Source organism: Polyodon spathula, chromosome 19 (genome assembly GCF_017654505.1).
Source record: "Polyodon spathula isolate WHYD16114869_AA chromosome 19, ASM1765450v1, whole genome shotgun sequence".
Lineage (NCBI taxonomy): Eukaryota > Metazoa > Chordata > Actinopteri > Acipenseriformes > Polyodontidae > Polyodon > Polyodon spathula.
In genome coordinates, this window is record NC_054552.1 from 24,726,956 (window position 1) to 24,753,435 (window position 26,480).

Below are 26,480 nucleotides of genomic sequence, written 5' to 3' on the forward strand. Positions count from 1 at the left end.
TTCAAGCTCACTGTTTAGAGAGGGAGTTGCTACAGAACACTCAGAGCAGATACATTCAAGGGCTAATAAGTACTTCAATAGGGATGTTGGATTCTGTTTCATTTCCTAAACTTAACATATTGTGAATTTTTAAAACTAAACATTTCTTGTCATAAACAATAACATCAGTGTTATTATTTATGACAAAAGTATACATATTGAATAAATAACCTGACACTGCACACACCCTACTGTATAAACACTGGAGCTGCCCTCTGGAAACAGGCATGCAGATCTTTAACACTGATTAAACGTTTAGGAAAACTGCAATCCCCACGTAAACACACACACAATTTTGTGTACAGCAGGGCACCCACCTCCGAACTCCCCTTTCCCTATGGGCTGCAACAGCTTGAGATCCTTTCTAACGAGAGCCCAGCCACCTGAAAGGGAGACAGCGAGTGTGTGGATTAACGCCGCAGTTCAGTGTGTACACATTACAAGGACGCAAACATCAGTGTTTGTATGGCAGTTTGAGAAGTTGGGGTACATATGAGACACAATAATGGGTACAAATTCTAAATAAATGTGAAGAGGTATGTCGGTAATGAAAATATCCTAGCCATACTGTAGATATAAAATTAGAGCCATCGGCATTATGATAAAGTAGACCATGCAGGATCCTAGCCTTAATGTAGATATACAATTAGAGCCATCTACATCATGATAAAGTAGACCGTGCAGGATCCTAGCCATACTATAGATATAGAATTAGAGTAATCTGAATCATGATAAAGTAGACTACTGCAGGGCTCCAGACTGTGACTAAAATGGTCGCAAATGTAACAGAAAAATGGTTTTGGGAACTGTTTTTTCAGGGTTAAGTGCCATTGGTGACTGTAACACAAACATGCTGCCTCCTTTTAAAAGCATGTGCCAATAATTATGAACGAGTTATGACACTGGTCTCTATCTATCTATCTATCTACATATATATAAAAACCACAGCATATCACGTTTTAATAAACTGAAGTGCGAGAAGAACGTTAACAATCTGATCGAATACAAATGCCTGTAATTGCAGAGGTGCTAAATTAACACCAACAGAATACACTAACCCCAGTTTCATGCAACAGTTGGGATGGTGACCAAACATGTGCAAGTCCTGCTGTGTAAAAATGTAGCTTCAAATGAACAGTTGCAATCAAGAAATTACATTTATGTGTTGCACACATGCCATTAACACAATGCCCTGGAAACTAAAAATAAAGAATAATTTTAACGAAGGGCTGTAATGCAGCAAAAAACTAAGTAAACAAAAAAGGAAATGAAAAGATTACCATATCAAGCTGTAAAGTTTCCTTTGTGAACTCCAATAAAACAACCTTATCTTTCAGCAGTCAAACCATAGAACATATTCCCCAACCAACACAAACACAATTTTAGCATCTGCTACATCGTCTTTAGCAACTGCCAAATATCCCAGATATAACACATTTAGTTACATTGTTTACTGTCAAGAGTTTAAGAATTATTTAATTCCTGAGTTAGTTTTAATTCCTTCAGCCAAAGAAACAGGCATGGTAATTTAAGATGCTACCATAATGAAAAACAATAAAGTAGCGTGAGTTTTGTACTAAAACAGGGTTGGCAGTTGCAGAGAAAGGTTTCTCTCAACTGACCATTTTAAGAAAGGTGAAAGAAGACCGCACATAAAAATACTTAGGACTAAATAGGAAGTGTACTGCTGAGGAAAAAAAAGACAGTAAAATTAAATGTAGCTCTCAGATTGTGCTGATGAAAATACCTGCAATATATGACAATGTGCTTCCTGTGGTGTATTTAATATCGTAAATAAAATAACTCACTCCAATTTAAATTTGTTTTACTGAAAAATAAACACTATCAAAAGAGCTGTATGTGTTACATGCTGTCAAATGAGGAGTTCACTGAGCACGGGCGCTGCAGCATGCTATTTCCATATTACAACTGCAAATAATGTAAGGTGTAGTCACAAATTCTATACACAATACTTGCAAAATATTTAAAATAAACATAAGAACATAAAGTTTACAAACGAGAGGAGGCCATTCGGCCCATTTTGCTCGTTCATCAAGGATCCCAGGGTGTCAGCTTCAACAACATTACTGGGGAGTTGCTTCCAGACCCTCACGATTCTCTGTGTAAAAAAGTGCCTCCTATTTTCTGTTCTGAACGCCCCTTTGTCTAATCTCCATTTGTGACGCCTAGTCCTTGTTTCTTTTTTCAGGTCGAAAAAGTCCCTTGGGTCGACTTTGTCAATACCTTTTAGAATTTTGAATGCTTGAATTAGGTCGCCGCGTAGTCTTCTTTGTTCAAGACTGAACAGATTCAATTCTTTTAGCCTGTCTGCATATGACATGCCTTTCAAACCTAGAATAATTCTGGTCACTCTTCTTTGCACTCTTTCTAGAGCAGCAATATCCTTTTTGTAGCGAGGTGACCAGAAAACCACAATATTCAAGATGAGGTCTTACCAATGCATTGTACAGTTTTAACATTACTTCTCAATTTAAATTCAACACTTTTCACTACATGCAGAGTTCATTGCAGTGATGCTGCATAAGAACATAAGAACATAAGAAAGTTTACAAACGAGAGGAGGCCATTCGGCCCATCTTGCTCGTTTGGTTGTTAGTAGCTTATTGATCCCAAAATCTCATCAAGCAGCTTCTTGAAGGATCCCAGGGTGTCAGCTTCAACAACATTACTGGGGAGTTGATTCCAGACCCTCACAATTCTCTGTGTAAAAAAGTGTCTCCTATTTTCTGTTCTGAATGCCCCTTTTTCTAAACTCCATTTGTGACCCCTGGTCCTTGTTTCTTTTTTCAGGCTGAAAAAGTCCCTTGGGTCGACACTGTCAATACCTTTTAGAATTTTGAATGCTTGAATTAGGTCGCCACGTAGTCTTCTTTGTTCAAGACTGAACAGATTCAATTCTTTTAGCCTGTCTGCATATGACATGCCTTTTAAGCCCGGAATAATTCTGGTCGCTCTTCTTTGCACTCTTTCTAGAGCAGCAATATCTTTTTTATAGCGAGGTGACCAGAACTGCACACAATATTCAAGATGAGGTCTTACAAGTGCATTGTACAGTTTTAACATTACTTCCCTTGATTTAAATTCAACACTTTTCACAATGTATCCGAGCATCTTATTAGCCTTTTTTATAGCTTCCCCACATTGTCTAGATGAAGACATTTCTGAGTCAACAAAAACTCCTAGGTCTTTTTCATAGATTCCTTCTCCAATTTCAATATCTCCCATATGATATTTATAATGTACATTTTTATTTCCTGCGTGCAGTACCTTACACTTTTCTCTATTAAATGTCATTTGCCATGTATCTGCCCAGTTCTGAATCTTGTCTAGATCATTTTGAATGACCTTTGCTGCTGCAACAGTGTTTGCCACTCCTCCTACTTTTGTGTCGTCTGCAAATTTAACAAGTTTGCTTACTATACCAGAATCTAAATCATTAATGTAGATTAGGAATAGCAGAGGACCTAATACTGATCCCTGTGGTACACCGCTGGTTACCACACTCCATTCTGAGGTTTTTCCTCTAATCAGTACTTTCTGTTTTCTACATGTTAACCACTCCCTAATCCATGTACATGCGTTTCCTTGAATCCCAACTGCGTTCAGTTTGAGAATTAATCTTTTGTGCGGGACTTTGTCAAAAGCTTTCTGGAAATCTAAATAAACCATGTCATATGCTTTGCAATTATCCATTATCGATGTTGCATCCTCAAAAAAAATAGGTTAACCATTCAGCAAGAGGCAACATACAGGGGAGTACAGACATTAGTTTTAATATCACTTTGGGATCTTAGCAAGTTGTTGCATTTTAAGAAGTTGAATATTATAGTAACCAACTTGCTCCTGAAGTGGCAGCCAGCAAATGGGTTTGGCGACCAAGGCAAAAAGCTTGTCTGCAGCCCTGCACTGTGACCTCCAGTCACCAGGAACATGGAGAAAGGTAAAGGTTACATAAGTGTGCATGCAGAGATGGACAGACAGCTCTATAAACAGCCAGATTCAGACACTCTCAATAACAGAACTACTGGATAAGCCATTCTATAGATGCATGTCAAAGTTAGACAAGGGAAAGAGAACAAGCACACCCGTATATCTGCAGATTCCAACACACACAGTAACTTATAGCTAAAGAATATCTGCCAAGATTCAAGTGGATCTTTAGTTCCTCTGGTACATACAGGAGACTCCACAATACCCATGTCTGGGGATAATGACACGCTGACAGTATATACAGCAGACTCCACAATACCCCTGTCAGGGAATAATGACACGCTGACGGTACACGGTTGTTACACAATGACAGATTCAATTAATCATAGCTACAAAATAATTCCATGATCCATTAGCTATACGGCTCTCAATAATGCAGTACTGGAAGAAACATCTGTTTAGTAAATATTTATTTGAGGTTAAAGACAGTTCTTAGTTCCTATGCCTCTCTCAGGATCTCTTTTACATTCGCACTTCTTGGGTCATTCCACCTCAGCAGTGTCTTCTGGATCTTTGCATGTTACTGGCTGAAAGCATGTCAGTCAATAGGGTGAGCAGCTGGCTGGTTAATGACAATTATGAAGTCATTAAAGGGGTGGGGACAATTTCATTTTCCAGGTGAAATGACCAACGAAGTGCTACACTAAGTGAAAGCACGGTTTGCAAACAGATTTCTTCCTCCAATTGTAGTACCAGATATAATGGCTTAAAATGAAATGATCTTTTTCTTTCAAAACTGCACATTTGAGACCTATAAAATGAATCGAAGTGCAGAACAGGTTAGAATGATCAAATTATTGTGGTGATACAGTCATGTGAAAAGAAAACCCTCTTCAGCTGTGTTAATAAACATGGTCTGCTACAAACAGGATATCCTGCACGCTGCACTGCTTTCCGCATCAGTACAGAAAATGATACCACAGATGTCGTTACTGGGGTATTTTTAAACGGGATCTGGTCATTTTCAGGGTTGAAACTCACCACACTACATTAATGGCAACTGCATCAGTAAGTTTTTACGGAACAAAAACTGAAAGAATATACAGGCTGATTTCAAAGCCAGCAGACAAGTCAGATATGGGTTTCTGCATTAATTAACACACGTGTTCCTGTTGTTGCTGTGAGTTACCGTGTGTACACCGACCTATATAAAACAAAACGTAGATGAAAATGTATTCTGCTGTACGTACATGGGCAATTCCACAAGTAGGTCACCCCAAAGGTTAATTTTTAAAAATCACCCTATCATGGTGAAATTACACTAATTTTACAAGAAATGCAGCTCACCCTCCTCTAGCTCCTCCAATTGAGGTTCCTCTAGCTCCTCGGGAGTCCCCGAGGCAGCAAGGTACAAGGAGTCATCCTGCACTGTCTCTAGTGCTGCAACAGCCGCTGGCACCACAGGGGGAGTAAGTGCTTTTAACATCTGGCTCTGGGCTGAGATGGCTTCCCACATGCGATCCATTTGGGCCTTAATAGCTGGTCACTTTGGAATGGCGGAGGGTAGCCTTCTTACGTCTCTGGGGGGAATGGGGGGAGGAGGAGGACTAGGTCAATGACGAAGACCGAGAGGGGCTTCTGCCTCTGTACTGTCATTTCCTGCTGCCACCGGTGGCGCTGACCACCGCGGTGAGGAAGACAGGTTCTGCAAAACGTTTGCTCCTGCGCTCGACCGATTGTCTGGAAAGCAGTGCACAGAACTCACACGTGGAGCAATTGTGTAAAGCTTGGTTGGCATGCTCAGCACCAGACACCGCACACATTCCTCATGCTTACCTCTGAAGGGATAAGCTTCTTGCAGGTTGTGCAAGCACGTAAGCCAGGCACTGTTACAGCAAGACTGTAGTTATGCGGATGATATTAACAGGCACGGTATAAAATACAGTACACTGCTACAGTGTGCTACAGTGCACTGTATAGTGCCATACACTAAAAAGCACAGACCAACCTGGTGAGGGCCACTGTATGGTATACACACTACAGCGCACGGTACGGTACAAGGGACACAGTACGTTGCGCGGTATGTTGCATGGTATGTTGCACATACAGTGTGGTACGGATGCACGGTACACAATACTTTGCACTGTGCGGTACGGTACGGTGTATGGTTGGTACTGGCAGGGCTAAACGCAAACTGTGAGTGATCAAGGCAGCAATCCTGGGATGCAATGCAAGAACCTGAGAGCGCCTGCTTACAGCTTTTCTCCCACTGACAAGCCTTCACAAAACGGTGCCGAAACTGGTCACAAGTAAAACTCTAACTGTTGGGCTAGAGCCTGTAAGTTAGTCTGTGCAGTCCGAGAGCCCTTCCAGGAGCGCAAGCTTGTACAATAAGCCGCGCGCACGGTACCTGGAAGGAATCGGTGTAGAAGGGTGAAAAACACAAATACAGCAATTTCAACCGCAACATATTTAACAATGTAGTTGAAAATTGCAATATGCCTGTAAAAAGATGAATAAAACTCCAAAGGGAGTTAAGGTAGAAAAGAGATATTAACTGATGTAAATAATACCGTGTTACCGATCTGCGAGTGCAGGGCAGGCAAGCTGAAAAAGAAAATGGCGTTGAGTGCCGTCCTGCAAGTAGCTTGTCTCCTGTGGGGGTGGAGACAGGCGTGCTGAAGTTGCGGGTGTAGATGCAGCTTTTGTAGAAGTGTTCAGTGGAATCAGGTGTAATAAGTTAACCCATGTGTAATGGAATACGTTTCGTACTTGAAAGGGAACTGACTTACTCACATCTTTGGTGTCATTTTGTTCATTACCAAGCTTTGTAGCTGAGGTGTTTTTACAGTTGTAAAATGCCTTTTGGACATTCTGAAAGGCTGTTCCTCGTGCGGTAACTTCACTAGCAGTGTGGTGAAAAAAAGCTTGCTCTATGTAACGTAGTAATGCTAGCCCCGCAATATCTTTTTCACAATAGTCAGGATTGTTTTGATATTTGTATTCAGTGCCCTTTATCAAAAATTAGTGTTGCGTCGTGGTTTTCGATTCATCAGGAGAAAGTCTGCTCATCTGGGAAGCGGTAAATAAAGCACTAGGCCTGGTCGTGCATATTTATAAACCAGTTAATTCCCGGGAAGCTGTGTACACCTTGGAGAAGAAGATAACAAGAATGACAGGCTAGTGAGTTCATCAAACACCCAATTACATGTTTCTGACTGAAGTGGAAACAACGATGAATCGATCAAACACCCAATCACATTTCTGATTAAACTGGAAACAACGATGAATCGATCAAACACCCAATCGTGTTTCTGACTGAAGTGGAAACAACGATGAATCGATGGAAGCGACAACGTGGGAGAAGTACAGGCGTGGAAAAGTGCAGAGCAGTTTAGAAGCAGTAAGGAGAAATTACATCTTTAATTGCTTTAATCAGAAAACACAGGACATTGGGCAAACACTGCAGCTCAAAGTCAAACAGCCGCGTGTGTTTTTCTGATAACAAACAAGCTGAAACTCGGAGCAGCTGATTCAAATTCAGCAGAACAACGTAGCTATAAACGAGGCAGTCTTCCCAGCAACAGCGAGTGGAAGCAACAGCGTGGGAGAAGTACAGGCGTGGAAAAGGGCAGAGCAGTTTAGAAGCAGTTGGAAAGCAGGTTGACGGCTGCAGAAGAAACTAAACTTCAAAAAAAAAAAAACCCATCAACATGGTCTTCAAGCCAGTAATCTGTGACACCTGCCTGATGTGGGAAATCCAAGAAAACCCAGCGGAGCTAAACCAAGTGTGCGTAAAGTGCCGCGCGATCCAGGACTTGCATAAACTAGTAAGTATGCTAGAAATGAAGCTGGAAGAAGTGAGACAGCAACAGGATCTTGAGAAGCTGGCACACCCACAATTCATGGAAGTCTGCATCACCCCCTCCTCCTCCTCTTCTGTCCTGCCTGTATAGGAAAGACAGGCAGGACAGAAGAGGAGGAGGGGTAGTGCTATACATAAGAAACAGTCTTGAAGCCCAGGGGTTAAACCTGGACAAAGAAAATAAAGCCGAATCAATATGGGTCAGAATAACGGACAAAAATTCAAAGGGCATAATAATAACAGCATGCTATAGACCGCCAGATTCAGACAGTGAGCAAAATAATCTCTTATACAATGACATTAGAAATGCGTGTAGCAAAGGAGAAGCCATACTAATGGGGGATTTCAACTTCCCCCATACACAATGGGAAAACCCGGTGGGTAGCACGAAGGATGAAATTGAAATGGTGGAAATGACAAATGACTGCTTCCTAACACAATTTGTCTAGGCACCGACTAGAGGGGAGACATGCCCTGATTTAGTCTTTTCAAATAACGAAGACAAAATAACTAAAACAGAGGTCAGAGAACCACTGGCAAACTCAGACCACAACATGGTCTTATTTGAAGTGTTTTTTAAAACCCCAAAAGTAATGACTAAAGCTAAGGTTTACAATTTTAGAAAAGCAAACTATGAAGGTATGAAACAGAGACTAACAGAAGTAGATTGGAGTAAAATAGAGAAAACATCCACAGAAGAAGGATGGTTGTTCTTCAAAAATGTAATACTAGAGGCGCAAAACAATTACATTCCTAAAGTAGACAAATCTAAATGTAAAACTAAATTGCCAAAATGGCTTAATAGATCAATTAAAAAAAATATTCAGCGAAAAAAGGCACTTTACAGAGCATCAAAAAAGGACCAAAAAGAAAGTACGCAGAAAGAGTACACAGAACTGCAAACGCAAGTCAAAAAGGAAGTTAGAAAGGCCAAGAGAGAAATAGAAATGAACAATTTCTAAAATTGTAAACCTTAGCTTTAGTCATTGCTAAGGGGGCTAAAACCAATTCCAAAATGTTTTTCCAATATTACAACAGCAAGAGAACATTCAAAGAGGAGGTTAAATGTTTAAGAGATACAAATGGCAAAATCGTAGATGAAGAAAAAAAAATAGCAAATACATTAAATGATTACTTTTCACAAGTTTTTACAAAGGAGGATACTGACAACATGCCCCACATGTCATCCAGTTCCTATCCAGTTATAAATAGCTTTAGCATAACTGAGGCAGAAGTGTTAAAGGGACTAGGAGCTCTTAAAATAAACAAATCTCCTGGGCCGGATGAGATCCTCCCAGTAGTACTCAAAGAAATGAAAGAAGTAATTTCCAAACCGCTAACCAAGATCATGCAGCAGTCTCTTGACACAGGGGTGGTACCGACAGACTGGAAAATTGCAAAAGTAATACCAATCCACAAAAAAGGAAACAAAACTGAACCAGGTAACTACAGACCAGTAAGCCTGACTTCTATTATATGCAAACTTATGGAAACTATAATAAGATCCAAAATGGAAAATTACCTATATGGTAACAGGGTCCTGGGAGACAGTCAACATGGTTTTAAGAAAGGGAGATCGTGTCTAACTAACCTGCTTGATTTTTTTGAGGATGCAACATAGATAATGGATAATTGCAAAGCATATGACATGGTTTATTTAGATTTCCAGAAAGCTTTTGACAAAGTCCCGCACAAAAGATTAATTCTCAAACTGAACGCAGTTGGGATTCAAGGAAACGCATGTACATGGATTACGGAGTGGTTAACATGTAGAAAACAGAAAGTACTGATTAGAGGAAAAACCTCAGAATGGAGTGTGGTAACCAGCGGTGTACCACAGGGATCAGTATTAGGTCCTCTGCTATTCCTAATCTACATTAATGATTTAGATTCTGGTATAGTAAGCAAACTTGTTAAATTTGCAGACGACACAAAAGTAGGAGGAGTGGCAAACACTGTTGTAGCAGCAAAGGTCATTCAAAATGATCTAGACAAGATTCAGAACTGGGCAGACACATGGCAAATGACATTTAATAGAGAAAAGTGTAAGGTACTGCATGCAGGAAATAAAAATGTACATTATAAATATAATATGGGAGATACTGAAATTGGAGAAGGAATCTATGGAAAAGACCTAGGAGTTTTTGTTGCCTCAGAAATGTCTTCATCTAGACAATGTGGGGAAGCTATAAAAAAGGCTAACAAGATGCTCGGATACATTGTGAAAAGTGTTGAATTTAAATCAAGGGAAGTAATGTTAAAACTGTACAATGCACTAGTAAGACCTCATCTTGAATATTGTGTGCAGTTCTGGTCACCTCGCTATAAAAAATATATTGCTGCTCTAGAAAGAGTGCAAAGAAGAGCGACCAGAATTATTCCGGGCTTAAAAGGCATGTCATATGCAGACAGGCTAAAATAATTGAATCTGTTCAGTCTTGAACAAAGACGACTACGCAGCAACCTAATTCAAGCATTCAAAATACTAAAAGGTACTGACAAGGTCGACCTGAAAAAAGAAACAAGGACCAGGCGTCACAAATGGAGATTAGACAGATGGGCATTCAGAACAGAAAATAGGAGGCACTTTTTTTTTTTTTTACACAAAGAATCGTGAGGGTCTGGAATCAACTTCCCAGTAATGTTGTTGAAGCTGACACCCTGGGATCCTTCAAGAAGCTGCTTGATGAGGCTGAATGGCCTCCTCTCGTTTGTAACCTTTCTTATTTTCTTATGATCAAACACCCAATCACATGTTTCTGACTGAAATGGATGCCGAAGTTTTCCCTGGTCTACACTGGTTTATAACTGGGCTTGCTCCTTTTAGAGTAACCTGTTTAAATTTTGAGCTGATTTGGGTTCTTTACTGAAAAATCACACAACCTGTTCATTGCTGCAGGGGCTTTGCTATCGAAATGCAATCATTTTCAACATAATTCTTTGCTTCTGACCAGCAGCTGACCAAATGCAGCCGGAATGGAGATATCCAAGCTGAGTAAAATCACAGAAATGTAAACATGTGTCAATCATACCTTTCAATCACACTTTCCTATTGGTGATTCTGCATTGCAGCGTCTCCGCCCCACTCAATCACGACATGTCATCAGCTCAGCTAGTCAGAAACGACTCAGACTGAACGTGTCATACCTGCTGTATTATTAACAGGCTTCAACGTGTTCCAATGAAAAACCCCAATCACATACTCAGAGTATATTACAGTATTCTATGAGTATAAATGTCAAAATGTCCAAAAAATTTTGATGAAGTTGTGAAAGACTATAGACGTATGTCCAGCAGAGACACAGTAAGGCATGTGTTTGGTTGCAAGTTTTTCTTCAGACTGACAGTCCGGGTGGCCGCTGACTGCAGACACAGGAATCAGGAAGCAGAGGTGTTTCTACAACAAGGACTTACTTCTGGAGAATTCGTCTTGAGCAGCCACTGTCCCTTCCATGAGTTTGGGTTTGATCAGTTTAGTACACAGTCCATCTGCATCTGTGGTGTAATGCTGGAGACAAAGACAAACAGCAGGGAATGCTTTATGATTACCTACTTCACCTGGAAGCCCAACACAATTACAAAGCCATGTGTTTGTACTTGTACTACATCAAATAATGAATACAGAAATAATTAAACACCTGGAATTATGAATTTCCTTATTTGAAATTAGAACCAAAAACAAACATTAAATAAATATTACAAAGAAGTTAAAATAAATAAATAAATAAATAAAAATCATACAAGTTGCTCAAAACTTCTACAACTGTAAAATGTACTGAAGCTAAGGAACGGGAGGGGAGGGGGGTTAGTATTTACAATGATTAAAATGTACTGACAGGTTGGATCTGGACCAAATGGAGAGAGAGGGTGAGAGGGGAGAGGGGCAGGAGGGGGACCCAAGACCTTACGGCTCAGAGGGGACTCACTCTCATTCCCCATTACATGAATTAAAGAACTTTGTTAACCAGAAAATGTAATGTTAAACACTGTAATTAGTAGTTTCCAGAGTCATTACTTGTGATTAGCATTTAGTAAAATACAAGAGCCATGGTCATACATACACAAATTAGAGATATCACCAGTATCACGAACAAGCAAAATCTCCTCTGTATCTAGAAAGTGCTCAGCGCTCCCTCCATATTTCACTATTCCATAACTCAGAAATTGGTCAATTCAGTCAGGCCTGTTAACAGTTAATTGTACAAGTACTATGCTTTGCTTTAGAAGCTAGTTCTTCCAAGATTTTCCAATGGTTATACTCTGCATTTACCATAGTTTACACTAGTTCCCATGTTTGATATACATCTCTCTGGGCTTTACAATGCTTTATAATTATTTCCCATGCTTTAATACACCCTGCTATGGTTTTACTATGGGAAATTTCAATAAGAGAAACCCATCCACTCATTTCAAAACCTTTATTGACAGAGGCATTCAAGATAAGAATCTGGATATGAATCTGCATTATTGGCTGTGTCACAGTTGAGAGGAATAGAAGGGCGTGGACCTATCGTTCGTGTGTTAGTGACAGAGAGCACATTAGCCCTTAAGAGGCGTACTGTATTAATGTGCAAAGCTAGTGGAACATGTGGTCTGATCATCAGTTAGAAACCACAGCCATGCAGATTGCACCTTTTTGACAGCACATCCGCAGACTACACAAATACAAGGCTCAGCTCACTGTCTCAGCAATGCTAACCCTTCAGTACACCCAGTTCCCCTTTCCTTTGCAGGCTATCTCTCTTTGTTGATTTGTAAACCAGAAGTCTTCAGTGTTTACTGCTAGAACTCATATGTTAAGATGGAAAAAAAAGAGATCCCAAAAAGCTTGGAAAGTTGTCTCTTCAACCCCATGACATCTTTGAGGTTAGGGTTAGAGACACTGAATGGGTGTGTGGGTTCTGATAAATACTTTTCAATAACATTATTTTTCATTTTTATTTTGGATTTTAATGGTAACAAAGTGATACACTGCAGACATATGCTTTCAAATGAAATTATCAAAACTATCCGATTTATTATTATTAATATTATTATATGAAAATGAAGTCAATTGTGTATGAAGAGAAATAAAAACTAACAAAATTAGCAAAAGTTCACCCAAAACTTTAAAAATCTTAGGTAAAACAAAGAAAAAAATAAACGATAAAAAGTTGTGTACAATTCTACTTATAGATTATGTTTGTTCAGTTACTACTGTTATTTGTTAGAATTAAACACACACAGAATATTTAGGTTGCTATTAGATGTGTGATTTTATTGTGTTGTGTAAAACACAGCTAATGTGTTACTGTAGCTTCAATTAGGAGAACGACGCATACTGTGATGTTGCTGCTCACCGCTTGTGTTTTCCAATGATCTTCTTCAGATCAGGATTGGTTTAGTGAATGCTCTGCATCGCAAGACAACCCCTTGAATCGGACACACACATACAGGTACACGCACAGCGAGAGGCACAGCGTTTGTAATCTCTCGCTCTCACCTCGACGAGCTGCATGAGGTTATCGAAGTACTCCTCCTCGTCGATTGACAGCTTGCCGTCGTGGTAGATGATGCGGTAGTGCTCCACCTTGCCCTCACAGCTCACGCACAACGTGTAGTCTCCGGGGTAGTTGGTGCTCTCGCGGACCAGGAAGAGGCCGATCTCGGGGGGATAGAGGAGCCGCTCTGCCTGCTCCCGTGGGATCTTCCCATGGAACCAGCTGCAGAGAAACACAGACACACACACACACACCTATCAATCCATACACAGAACAAGAGCTGCAGAGGAACACACACACACACACACACACACACCTATCCATCCATACACAGAACAAGAGCTGCAGAGAAACACACACACACCTATCAATCCATACACAGAACAAGAGCTGCAGAGAAACACACACACACCTATCAATCCATACACAGAACAAGAGCTGCAGAGAAACACACACACCTATCAATCCATACACAGAACAAGAGCTGCAGAGAAACACACGCACACCTATCAATCCATACACAGAACAAGAGCTTGCAGTGGAACACACACACACACCTATCAATCCATACACAGAACAAGAGCTTGCAGTGGAACACATGTACACACACACACCTATCAATCCATACACAGGACAAGAGCTGCAGAGGAACACACACACACCTATCAATCCATATATAGGACAAGAGCTTGCAGTGGAACACATGTAGACACACACACCTATCAATCCATACACAGGACAAGAGCTTGCAGTGGAACACACACACTCCCTTATCAATCCATACACAGGGAAAGAGCATCAGAGACACACACACACACACACACACACACACACACACACACACACACACACACACACACACACACACACACACACACACACACACACACACACACACACACACACACACACACACACACACACACACACACACACACACACACACACACACACACACACACACACACACACACACACACACACACACACACACTTATCAATCCATACACAGGGAAAGAGCATCAGAGAAACACACACACGCCTACCAATCCATACACAGGACAAGAGCTACAAGGAACACACACACAATCAATCCATACACAGGACATGAATAACACAGACACAAACGTCTATCAATCCATACATAGGACATTTGATATAATAATGCAATATTAAACAATAGAACTGTATCCCATTGCTAAGCTGCGTTTGCTGTGCTCCAGATGTGCTGCTAGTGCCAAGTGGACATCCCATGATGGTGTGACTGGTCTTCTAAACACAGTGTACTGTGATCTATTGTTTTTTCTCCAACACCGAACACCTCCTACAAATTCATATTCAGATTATTATTAACATCTTTATTATTTAAAGCACCACTACATTTTGAGTATATGTATTTTCATGTGTGTAGTTTCTGGGTTCTTTCACTTTTTATGGCGTACAATGCAGAAATGTCTTTGCATGTTGTATGGTGGTCAAGTTGGGTCACGACTGCTATTGCACCCGTGCCTCTGATCGGGTTAAACTGTACCGTGACCAACTTTGGGTAAAGTTTTTGCTGTCACACAGTTGACTATGTTCACAAGCACACTGCTGAAGAGCACATGAAGTCTCATTCTGAAGAGAAGGCAGTTGGTCAAACTTCATTAAAACACAGGAAATAAGTGATTGCACCAACTGTTATTTTAACCAGGGGTGCACTTTCTCATACAAGCTGTATTGTATTCTTCATTTTAAATCAACTACTTTTTATTTCCCCATGCACATTAGATGAGTGGGGTGGTCTTTTTATTTAACCAGAATGCCAGTGCATTCTAATGAAGCACTGCAATTGAATTTGTCTTTGTTGTTCAAGCAGCACCAGATGTGCTCTGGGGTTTCACAGCTTTAAGTGTATCCATTTCATTAGATTGCATCTGCTTTCCTTCTCTGCGGCTTTCTAATTCACTTTCAGCTTGACATGCTTGTAGCGCTGGGACAAATATGCCACAAGCTCAACACATGTATGGAATTTATTTTTTTTTCATATAAAAGAACTGAATCAAAAACATATTTTGCAAAGAAAAGTGTGAATTAAAGGCCAGTCTACTGCACAGAACATTAAGAGTTCATTTGAAGGGGGACCAGGCTAATTTTTTTTCTTTTTTCTCTCACACAGTATGAATTACACTTTTTTTTCCCCAGCTAATTAAAGAAAGAATACTCTTACAGTATTTGTTTCAATTTTGAAAGACTATCCGAAGATGAAAACCTCACTCAACTTTGCTTCCAGTGTTTCCAAATGTCTCTAGCAAACAGCACTAAAGATGCAGTGAGAGAGCAATAAGGACAAGTGTCTCCAGCAAACAGCACTGCTCAGGCAGTGCTTGATCAAGAAGGACAAGTGTCTCCAGCAAACAGCACTGCTCAGGTAGTGAGATCAAGAAGGCAGAGGAAGAGATGCAACCAGAAACTGGAACATTTAGATTCTGGGATTCCTAACGCACTAAAATATAGAAATGGCCCACCTGCAACTACAGGAAGTTTCTTAGCCTAAGATTGTGAAATGAACAGGCTGCGATGTGATTCCAGATGTGAAAGTGGTCACATCAGGACAGAAGAGGGTGTGCGTTTGACTCCAAATCCTCTACCCTCACGAAGATCACAAGAGCTGTATTTAGAACTGACAAAATCCATTGTGGCGACTGAATGATTTTAAATGATCTTATCGGAAACTTTTTGATGCAAGCTTCAAATAAACCCTTGAAGTCACAATTCATACAAGTTACAAAGTTCAAGGGTTAGTTAGGGTTGAGTGCAGGGTGTCTCTTATTGTATAAGACATGTTATCTTGCATAGTTTGGGGTCCTAGCTGCTCAAACTGTGTGACAACATGCATCATGATTCAATAGGACTTGTGTCACGTGAACAAAGACAACATGATCAATTACCATTCTGCATTATTCAAATATCATGTTTTAATATTCAAATGTTCTTTATTATTGAATTAGTTGAAAACAAAATAATCATTTGTACTATATTACTGTATTTACTAGATCATTTGCAAGATGTTTTTGAAGCAGAGAAACACCCTTCTGTACAGTATAAAGCACATTCTTTATTTCAGACCTTAATAATGCACTGGTTTCCCTTCCATGATATTCTTTCTGATAGTCATTTCCAAATCCAAGTATATGAACGAATACAAAAGTGTTCTCTTTTGCAGTTCAAGCAGTGTTTGATGGCCAGCAAGTAGCTCTGCAGTGATTTGTTTCCCAGTACAAGCCCCGAATACAAGAGAGCACCACCCATGGTACTCACGGCATGAGGCTGAGCTTGCTCCCTGATTTCACTCCTTCCCTTTTCTGCACGTAGTTCGCTGGGATGATGCCTTCCCGCCCCACAGTGTTTTTCGCTTTGTACCAGTTTGGGTCCTACAATAAAATATCAGAGAGGAAAAAATGTCAACTAAAAAAGAATATTAATAACAATAAAAAAAATTAATCAAGCAGAGAAGACTGATAAAGGAAGTAGCCGGAGTACAGACCCTCTTTTCAGTAGGTCATAAATGCTCACACAGAGTTGAAGCTGCACCACTGCTCCCTGAGAGGGGCAGGATATTTAGGATAGATTCTACAAACTCCCACTACATATTAACCACTTGCAAATCTGAGGGCTTCAGTTGATGAAAATGTGTCCTTTTTATTTTTTTTTATTAATTCTTACACCAACCAAGAGCCAAAACCAGGCCTCGAAACCCACCTAATATCATTTCTCTTGTTATCACCACACTGAACTGTCCCGGCCAGAATATAATGAAAAATGAGTGGGTACCGTCACACTCCAGTTAATAACTCATATTCATCAGATGACTGACACCACCCCACTTCACTTTGATGTAGAAAATAATTCCTTTACAAATGTACATGCAAGTAAGTTGTAGTAAAGCATGAAGATTATGCGAATAGAAATTGTATTCATTGCCATTTCAACACGCCTTTGTGTTTTAATGTGACGATCTCATGTTAATCCCACCCTCTGCATTGTCGAAATGCTTCACACAATATTCCAACTTCCATGCCATGTAGGACCAATAGCAATATCAGAGCATAAGAACAATAATATCTGAGCATAAAACAACTGAGACGTGGTTATACTAAAGCAATACAACAATATCTGAGAATAAAACAGCTGAGACATGGCTATACTAAAGTATACTACAAAGACAAATCTACCCCTTTAGTATGTCGTTAGCCAATCAGAGGGCTCCCTCAAATCATTCAGTTGCATAATGCTTATTTTGCCTAGTTCTGGGTGAACTCCTAATAAAAGCACCTCCTGGGACTGTCCCACGTATTGCACTGACCTTTTGAAGTGCTATTATAATGGCTGGACTGTGATAATACAAATAGATTGAAGTTTAAGAAGCAGTTTAAAGCACCCCAGTGTATTGGCTGTAAAGGTGCAGCCTTGTTATTGCCCATGCCCCTGGTTACCTTGGTGACTTCGATGATAGTTAAGACGTCTCCTTTGCTGAACGGCAGGTCCTGCTCGGCATCGCCCTGGAAGTTGTACTTGGCTATGCATTCTGTGCCAGCAGGCCATGTTGTCTGTGGACGAAGAGAGCACAATACAGTCACTACGGGGAGCTGGAGAGACAGGTCCCAGCAAACTGGAACAAAACAGGCTCAACTACATAACCTTTATTTAGACTAGGCCAAAAAAACAAGTGAGGAAAAAATGTTTGATAAACTGTTTTGAGGCTGAAATACTTTGTAGCAATACTAAAATAATCTAGTTTGACAAATGTTTCAAGTAGAAGTCCTTATTAGGGGTGCGTCGATAAGATTTGCCTGGGCCGATATCGATAATAACAGATAGTGCAGGTAAGCAACTGTAAACTACTAGAACACATAGTACCTATATTTAAACTGTTTTATAATTCGAAATGTTACAAAATAAACAGGTATTGTTTAAGAATAACTTTTACAACAGTCACACAAACAATAACTTTGCATTTGTACTAAAAGTTAATACTGTGACATTAACTTTTATGACAAACATTGTGTATTCCACCTATACTACGCAATGTCAACTACAACAACGTTTGTTAAATTCTTATTTTAAGCATATACAGATTAAAAATGCAGTACAACTGAAATTTAAATGGTTCAGTTAACCAAAAAAAAGTCATAAAAATCTTATATATCCTGTTGCAAAAGTCAGTCAAACTTGAATTTATTACTTAAAGATGGCACAGTAACAAGGTCCTTTTAATAATAATAATAATAATAATAATAATAATAATAATAATAACTTAAACCATCAATGTTATTTAGGATTCAACCTCAAAAATACATTAAAAAAAAAAAAAAAAAGCATCAGAATAATATTCTACTTCCAGTTCTTCGTTGGACTTAATGCAGCATTAAGTCGGTTCCGATGCACACCACTAAGCGATCCTACTGTTGTCTTCAGATTTTTGTAAAAAATTAAAAACACTTGCTGCTCTTTTGAGACATATTTACTGTGGTTGATCGCACGCTATACAGCACTGCAAGGAAAATTACTTCTCAGTATTCTTGCGTCACTAGTAAGCGCGCCAAAGCAAATGTTAAATTCTGTACTGGAAGAAATTCAAGCACGACTATTGGTGTACATTATCGACTAAAACAACAAAAACTACCGATAGGCGATTGTGATTTTTTTCCCTTATAATCGGTGCCATGCTGACAGGCTACCGATTATCGGTGCACCCCTAATCTTTACCAATGTCTTCTATAAAGACTTCTAGATGTACATTTATTAAATGACTGCAATGGTACAGTTGTTCCGGCCAGTCACTGTGCTAGTTTTTATTTATTTACTGTACTTATATAGTGCTTTTATGCAAAAGTATCGCAAAGCGCTATACAGTACTGTGACAGGGTAGGCTGAGTGTGTTCCTGCTTTCTGGCCTGACATCACCAGAGACAGTACTGCAGGGCAAAAAGACATGGCATGCACGGTTTATTTAAATAACAAAATAAAAGGTTTTAACAAGAAAACTGCTCACAGACCAAAAAGTTTAAACAAAATAAATCACAAACACACACAATACAATCCTAGGTCAGGCTGGGCAGTTGCTGTCACTGTTCCTAGAATGTTTGATTTATTTTTGATTTCCTCTCTTCTCTCGCTCTCCTGTACTCCCACCCCGAGTGCAGAGAGCTGCTGGCTTATATGCAGGTGACCAATTCGGGAGATGGCCATCTTCTGCACAAGTTTATTAATATGGATGGGGCTTCCCATCCACGCTGCAACACAATACCAAAAACAAACCACACAGCTATGCTGTCCCATATACTTTCAAACAAATATAAACAAACAACAACATGGCTTTCGCCATCATTTATATACAATAAATAAATCATAAACACAAAATACTAAACTGCACGGGGCGGAGGGGTACCCGTTCTAAAATAAACAAATAAATGTACAGGGCTCCTTTCCCTGTTACAAGTACATAGCAGAAAAAAAGAACAAACCACAATACATTTGTATAGCATGTCACACATATAACTGCCACAATCAGACCATATAAATAACATTTAAATAACAGTATACAGTACACAATACAAAAGCATCAATTTTAAAGTTACACTAAAACCCACTAAGATAAGAAAGCCATTTTATAAAAGTGCCTTTTTAGTCTTAACTTAAAACTGTATGGCCCCAACTTCCCTGACAAACGAAGGCGAGCATTCCATAATTTAGGGGCTCTACAAGAAAAAGCCCTCCCTCCTCCTGTGTTGCTTTTGTTGCCCTAGGAATAACCAGCAGCCCTGCATCCTGTGATCTCAGAGTGCGGTTTGGAAGATACAGGGTCAGTAACTCCTGCAAATAACTAGGTGCTAATCCATTCAGGGCCTTGTAAGTTAACAGTAAAATCTTAAAATCAATTCCATACTGCACAGGGAGCCAGTGTAAAGAGGCCAAAATAGGGGTAAAATGTCCACTTTTTCTGGTTTTAGTCATAATTCTTGCGGTGGTATTCTGAACAAACTGGTAAAACTGGCTTGCTCCTTTTGCATATTTGAAGACAAGCCAAAACACTGCAGATTGCGGGGCTTTCTAAGGTAAATGCCTGTGAACACAGGGTGTATTATTCAAACAAGATGCATTTCTGATAAACTCTCACCCTGCACCCTACATGACTGGAATTACAAGAACTCTGACATTAACAGAGGCTGCCAGGTCTTCAATGCAGTCCCTTTTACAAAGGTTGTCTGTGAATCAGGCAGGGCCCCACCTGTGTGTGTAACACAAACAATAGAACAGGACTGAGGAGTAAGACACAGTTTTAGTGCAGCTCATTTTTTCTTGCGGAGTCAAAGTCTGTTTTATCTTTACTAATATTTGTATGCTACCTCTATGATTGCTGTTACATTAAGTATGTCATGCAGCAGCATTTAGAAGTACGTATTCCTATTTAAAATACTTCTAAGAAGTCACCCTTTGATATTTTAATTGATTCCTTTCCAATTTCCAAAACAGGTTTTTAAATGTTTCTGTAGATCAATACTTTTGCTGTAATTCTTAATATCTATGAAATATTTGTATATTTTTGTATTATCAGTGGCATTCAACAATGCCTTCTGAATGAATAGCATTAGAATGAAAATGCTTTGAAATGGTAAAAAGTAGTAAACTGGTGTATCAGATAACACCGTGTAACACATTTATTTATTTATTTTTTTGGTTCCTGGGTAGTAAGTGTTATTTCCTAATTGCTTATGCCTTTTTGCTTTTGTGACCAGGACAGTGATATTTTGAAATTTACCTATTTTCCAGAACATTCCAGCTAGATTCAGTGCTGAGTAAACTTGGAGTAACTTCTAGAACTTTCCAGTAATATAAATAGTAGTATAAATACAGGGGCCTTAAGCCCACAAGTTCAGTTTAGTTCCAGCTGCCTAAGTGGATACATATCTGCATTTTTCTGAGATGGCATCAAGAGGCTGCAATGGTGGCATTCCTGATGGGTCTCCAAGGCGGTTTTATCAAGTTTCCCAGCTATCTTGCCTTTGGGACAGCAGGGACACCAAGGCGCACTACCACAGGCGGGACTGGCCACAGCGGACCGAGTTCTCTGTGGGGAGGAACAACGTCAAGTGGGAGCCACTGGTGGACCCCCAGAAGATGCTGATGCCACCACTGCACATCAAATTGGGCCTTATGAAACAATTTGTCAGAGCTCTAGATAAGGAGTAGGTAGCCTTCAAGTACCTTCAAGACTTCTTCCCTAAGCTGTCTGAGGCAAAGGTCAAAGCCGGCGTCTTCGTCGGACTACAGATAAAGAAGAATTCCCCAAGAAGCTCACTAGTAAGGAGAAAGCGGCTTGGAACAGCTTTGTCGCAGTGGTTCGGGGCTTCCTGGGCAATCACAAGGCCGAAAACTATGTGCAGCTGGTTGAGACTCTGGTGAAGAACTACGGCACAATGGGCTGTAGGATGTCCCTCAAAGTCCATATCCTTGATGCTCATCTTGATAAATTCAAGGAGAACATGGGAGCGTACTCAGAGGAGCAAGGTGAGCGCTTCCACCAGGATATACTGGACTTTGAACGCCGCTACCAAGGACAGTATAACGAGAACATGATGGGAAACTACATTTGGGGGCTGATTCGTGAAAGTGATTTACATTATAATCGTAAATCTCGAAAAACTACTCACTTCTAAATCTTTTGTAGTCATTTTTGTATTACTTTAGTATAAATACATGTTAATTTGGATTCATATGTTGTTTTTTTCTGACTTTATGTGAACGAAGACACACAAATTCGCTCGTTTTCTCATTGGAAATAGGTAAATTTCAAAATATCACGGTCCTAATCACAAAAGCAAAGTTTGTGGGGAATAATAGCCATTTTCTATACTTTTGAGGCATAAGCAATTAGGAAATAACACTTACTACCCAGGAACAAAAATTGTGTTAAATAGTGTTATATACAAACTTACGGAAACTAGATCCAAAATGGAAAATTACCTATATGGTAACAGTGTCCTGGGGGGCAGTCAACATGGCTTTAGGAAAGGGAGATCGTGTCAAACTAACCTGCTTGATTTTTTTGAGGATGCAACATCAATAATGGATAATTGCAAAGCATATGACATGGTTTATTTAGATTTCCAGAAAGCTTTTGACAAAGTCCCACATAAAAGATTAATTCTCAAACTGAACGCAGTTGGGATTCAAGGAAACACATGTACATGGTTTAGGGAGTGGTTAACATGTAGAAAACAGAAAGTACTGATTAGAGAAGAAACCTCAGAATGGAGTGTGGTAACCAGTGGAGTACCACAGGGATCAGTATTAGGTCCTCTGCTATTCCTAATCTACATTAATGATTTAGACTCTGGTATAGTAAGCAAACTTGTTAAATTTGCAGACGACACAAAAATAGGAGTGGTGGCAAACACTGTAGCAGCAAAGGTCATTCAAAATGATCTAGACAAGATTCACAACTAGGCAGACACATGGCAAATGACAGTTAAATGACACGCAGGAAATAAAAATGTGCATTATAAATATCATACGGGACCTTACACAAATAACACCAGAAGGGTAATAACAGTTACATGGTAATGCATTTAACAATATTGGAATTTGACAATAAGTAATACAACACAACGATAATAATTCAGCTTTCCCCTACCATATTTCTCACTGATAATTTACCCTCTCTCAGTCAAAATGACAAGTTTCTCAGTATCTAGAAAGCTTAGAGGGAATGCTGCTTATTGGATCATTTGCAAACATTTTGGATGATGATAAAGTTAGCAGTGGTACTTCTGCATATAAGGCTGTTTTGTTTTTTTTTTGTTTGAGGAATTCCCTTTTTCTGTTCAGAGTTGCCCAAAGTTATGTGCACCACTTCATGTAGGAAAATGAGTGGCATTCATATGTGTGTGTGAGAAAGGGGGCTATAAAGGGCTGATCTTTCCTTCCCAGTGTCATTGTGCCAGTGCTCATACCTGAATCCCAGACATGGTGAAGTTGATTGGGAAGTGGGTTCCTCCTCACGCCAGTCACAAGTCACCTGGTACCATCAGAGCTGAAAGACAGAAGCAACATGGTCAACACATCTGGAGACAAAGAGATGTGTGACACTGTCACACTACTAGACAGAGAAAGAAGGCATCCACAGACACACAGGTAACTGTGTCACAACACCTGGTATGCTAACAGTCACACTACTACACAGCTAAGAAGTACTAAAAAAAAACTAAGACGTCTACAGTTGATATAATTTTGTTATCGCAAAGTTCGGTGGTTCCTAGGCTACACTTTATTAAAAATGTCTAATTAATGAATGATATTAGTGGCAGCAGCACAATTTCTCTTCAAAATATCTGGCTCATTTTAAGGCTGCGTATAAATGCATTAGTAAGACCTCATCTTGAATATTGTGTTCAGTTCTGGTCACCTCGCTAAAAAAAGGATATTGCTGCTCTAGAAAGAGTGCAAAGAAGAGCGACCAGAATTATTCCGGGTTTAAAAGGCATGTCATATGCAGACAGGCTAAAAGAATTTAATCTGTTCAGTCTTGAACAAAGAAGACTATGCGGCGACCTAACTCAAGCATTCAAAATTCTAAAAGGTATTGACAATGTCGACCTGAAAAAAGAAACAAGGACCAGTGGTCACAAATGGAGATTAGACAAAAGGGCATTCAGAACAGAAAATAGGAGACACTTTTTTACACAGAGAATCGTGAGGGTCTGGAATCAACTCCCCAGTAATGTTGTTGAAGCTGACACCCTGGGATCCTTCAAGAAGCTGCTTGATGAGATTCTGGGATCAATATGCTACTAACAACCAAACGAGCAAGATGGGCTGAATAGCCTCCTCTCGTTTGAAAACTTTCTTATGTTCTTATAATCCATTGATTATACTATTCTGGTACAGTTACAGTACTCAACACTGGGCAAAATTACAAATTTACTGTACATGCGCCTTTCTTCAACTTTTCCATGACTTGAGAATTTCGCTTTTCCCCAGAAATATTCTGAAGATTTTCAAGCACCCTCAATTGGGACAATTCTCAGCACCATGCCGTACATTTAAAAAATAGCAACGTTCACTTAATGCAGTACCTGGTGTAACAGATAGGTGGCACCCTAATAGCAGACCCTGCCTTCTGGCCAGTGAAATGGTAGAGTTGCCGCTCAGCTCCATAATCCCTCACACTAAGAGACTTTGAGCCATTAGCTGTCTTTGTGTTGAGGGACTTCAGTGATGTAATGAGGCAAGTCATATTTACAATGCGCTGCTTTAATAACAGGTACAGTACCACCGTTTAGTTCATTGAAAGAGACTGAATGACTGTACTGGCAGTATACTGTACAAACTTAAACACCTGAAAAGCAGCACTGGTGCTCACTGAAACACAGCATGAAGCGCAATACATGATACACTAGATGAGTGATTCCATATACATTCTGTATTTTATTATTTTAATTAGATGTGATCTAACGGCGACACACTGACTTTTAGATATACATACATCTTTTCTGATTTTTATGTTGCTATTCATATCTTAAAATTACCCCTGAAACTGTCCCTTTTCATAAATCCTATTTTTCAATAATAAAAAAATTAAATAAATAATTTATATTGGTTATTACATAATTTACTTTAGTGGGATTAATTACTATTGACTGAAAAAGTTGTAGGTGATCTAAACTGTTACTTTCTAGCAGGGTTTTTTGTCCCTAGCTTTTTATAATATCCCCAGAAACATTTGTGATTGTCGTGGGAACCAGAAGTTATGTAAGAATAAACATGTCGCCACATGACAAAGGTCAAAGACTTCCTGCAAGATCCCCCACACACCTCTAACATGTCTAGAATGTGTTTCAAATTCTGAAACCTTTCTATTTTTTTTTATTTTTTATTTTTTTAACTATTTGGTTATAAAATGTGTTTCATATACAGACTAGTTGAACAGTCCACTGTTTATCATGATTTATCTATAGTCAGGCCCCATGAAGAAACCTAACTTGTCAAATTCAGAGATGCAGGAGGTACTGACAGCTGCTTAAAGAGTAGAATATATACATGCTGGTGACTGGATGGAAGTTCTTAAGAACATAAGAAAGTTTACAAACGAGAGGATATTCGGCCCATCTTGCTTGTTTGGTCGGTTGTTAGTAGCTTTTTGAAACTTCTTGAAGGATCACAGGGTGTCACAGGGTGTCAGCTTCAACAACACTACTGGGGAGTTGGTTCCAGACCCTCACAATTCTCTGTGTAAAAAAGTGCCTCCTATTTTCTGTTCTGAATTCCCCGTTGTCTAATCTCCATTTGTGACCCATGGTCCTTGTTTCTTTTTTCAGGTCGAAAATACCTTTTAGAATTTTGAATGCTTGAATGCTTTTTTTGTTGTTTTTTTTCCACAACACTGTTTCACTCTGTGGTTTACTCCCGTATTTCTCAATTCCTGTGAAATCTTTTTGGTAGACTTTATTGTTTCGGACAGTACGAGTCAACCCCGCCCCCAGCCTTACTTAGCACTGAGCCAGTACCAGATATCTTGCGAGGTCAGAGTTGCACAGTTCCGGCTCTTGGCTTTGCTCGACAAATTGACAAGTCTGAAACTAGCCGTACCACGAGGGCTCGGCTAGAGAGGGCTAGTGTGAAACTAGCCGTACCGTGAGGGCTCAGCTCGGCTCGGCTCCAGTGTGCACATGTGAAACTAGCTGTAACGTGAGAGCTTGGCTCGGCTCCAGTGTGCAAGTGTGAAACTACCCGTATTGTGAGGGCTCGGCTCGGCTCCAGTGTGCAAGTGTGAAACTAGCCGTACCATGAGCGCTCTGCTTGGCTCCAGTGTGCTAGTGTGAAAAGGCTATCTGTAGTGTGGTAGTGCTAGCTTTTCTTGTATAATGACCGATTTCACATTGCCTGGAAGTTAGTGTGTTGTGTTCTTTTTGTTTCCTCCTGAATCATGGAAACTTAAGCTTTCTGTTCATTCATTGTTATATTTACAACCAGAAATGAGTGTTCAATACACAGGTGTGCCCAATGCACAGTGTTGTTGCATAGTTTGTGGGGCTTGTATTAAAATACAATGTTTTTACGAGCGCAGTGATAAAGGTTTCTTTGATTTTATTTGTTTAGTTAAC

At 39.7% G+C, this 26,480-nt stretch overlaps 1 protein-coding gene across 1 annotated transcript in view; it reads right to left on the reverse strand.

Moving 5' to 3' along the window:
* The window catches only part of LOC121294689 (tyrosine-protein kinase CSK), a 93,764-nt gene that overhangs the window by 10,924 nt on the left and 56,360 nt on the right, over nt 1-26,480 (reverse strand). Inside the window, exons 3-8 of the mRNA XM_041218676.1 lie at nt 23,331-23,410; nt 17,811-17,924; nt 16,636-16,748; nt 13,338-13,557; nt 11,270-11,363; nt 357-422 (exon numbers count right to left, since the gene is read on the reverse strand). Of these exons, the coding sequence (XP_041074610.1) occupies nt 357-422; nt 11,270-11,363; nt 13,338-13,557; nt 16,636-16,748; nt 17,811-17,924; nt 23,331-23,345 (622 nt within the window). The 5' untranslated portion in view covers nt 23,346-23,410. The remainder of the gene's footprint in view (nt 1-356; nt 423-11,269; nt 11,364-13,337; nt 13,558-16,635; nt 16,749-17,810; nt 17,925-23,330; nt 23,411-26,480) is intronic.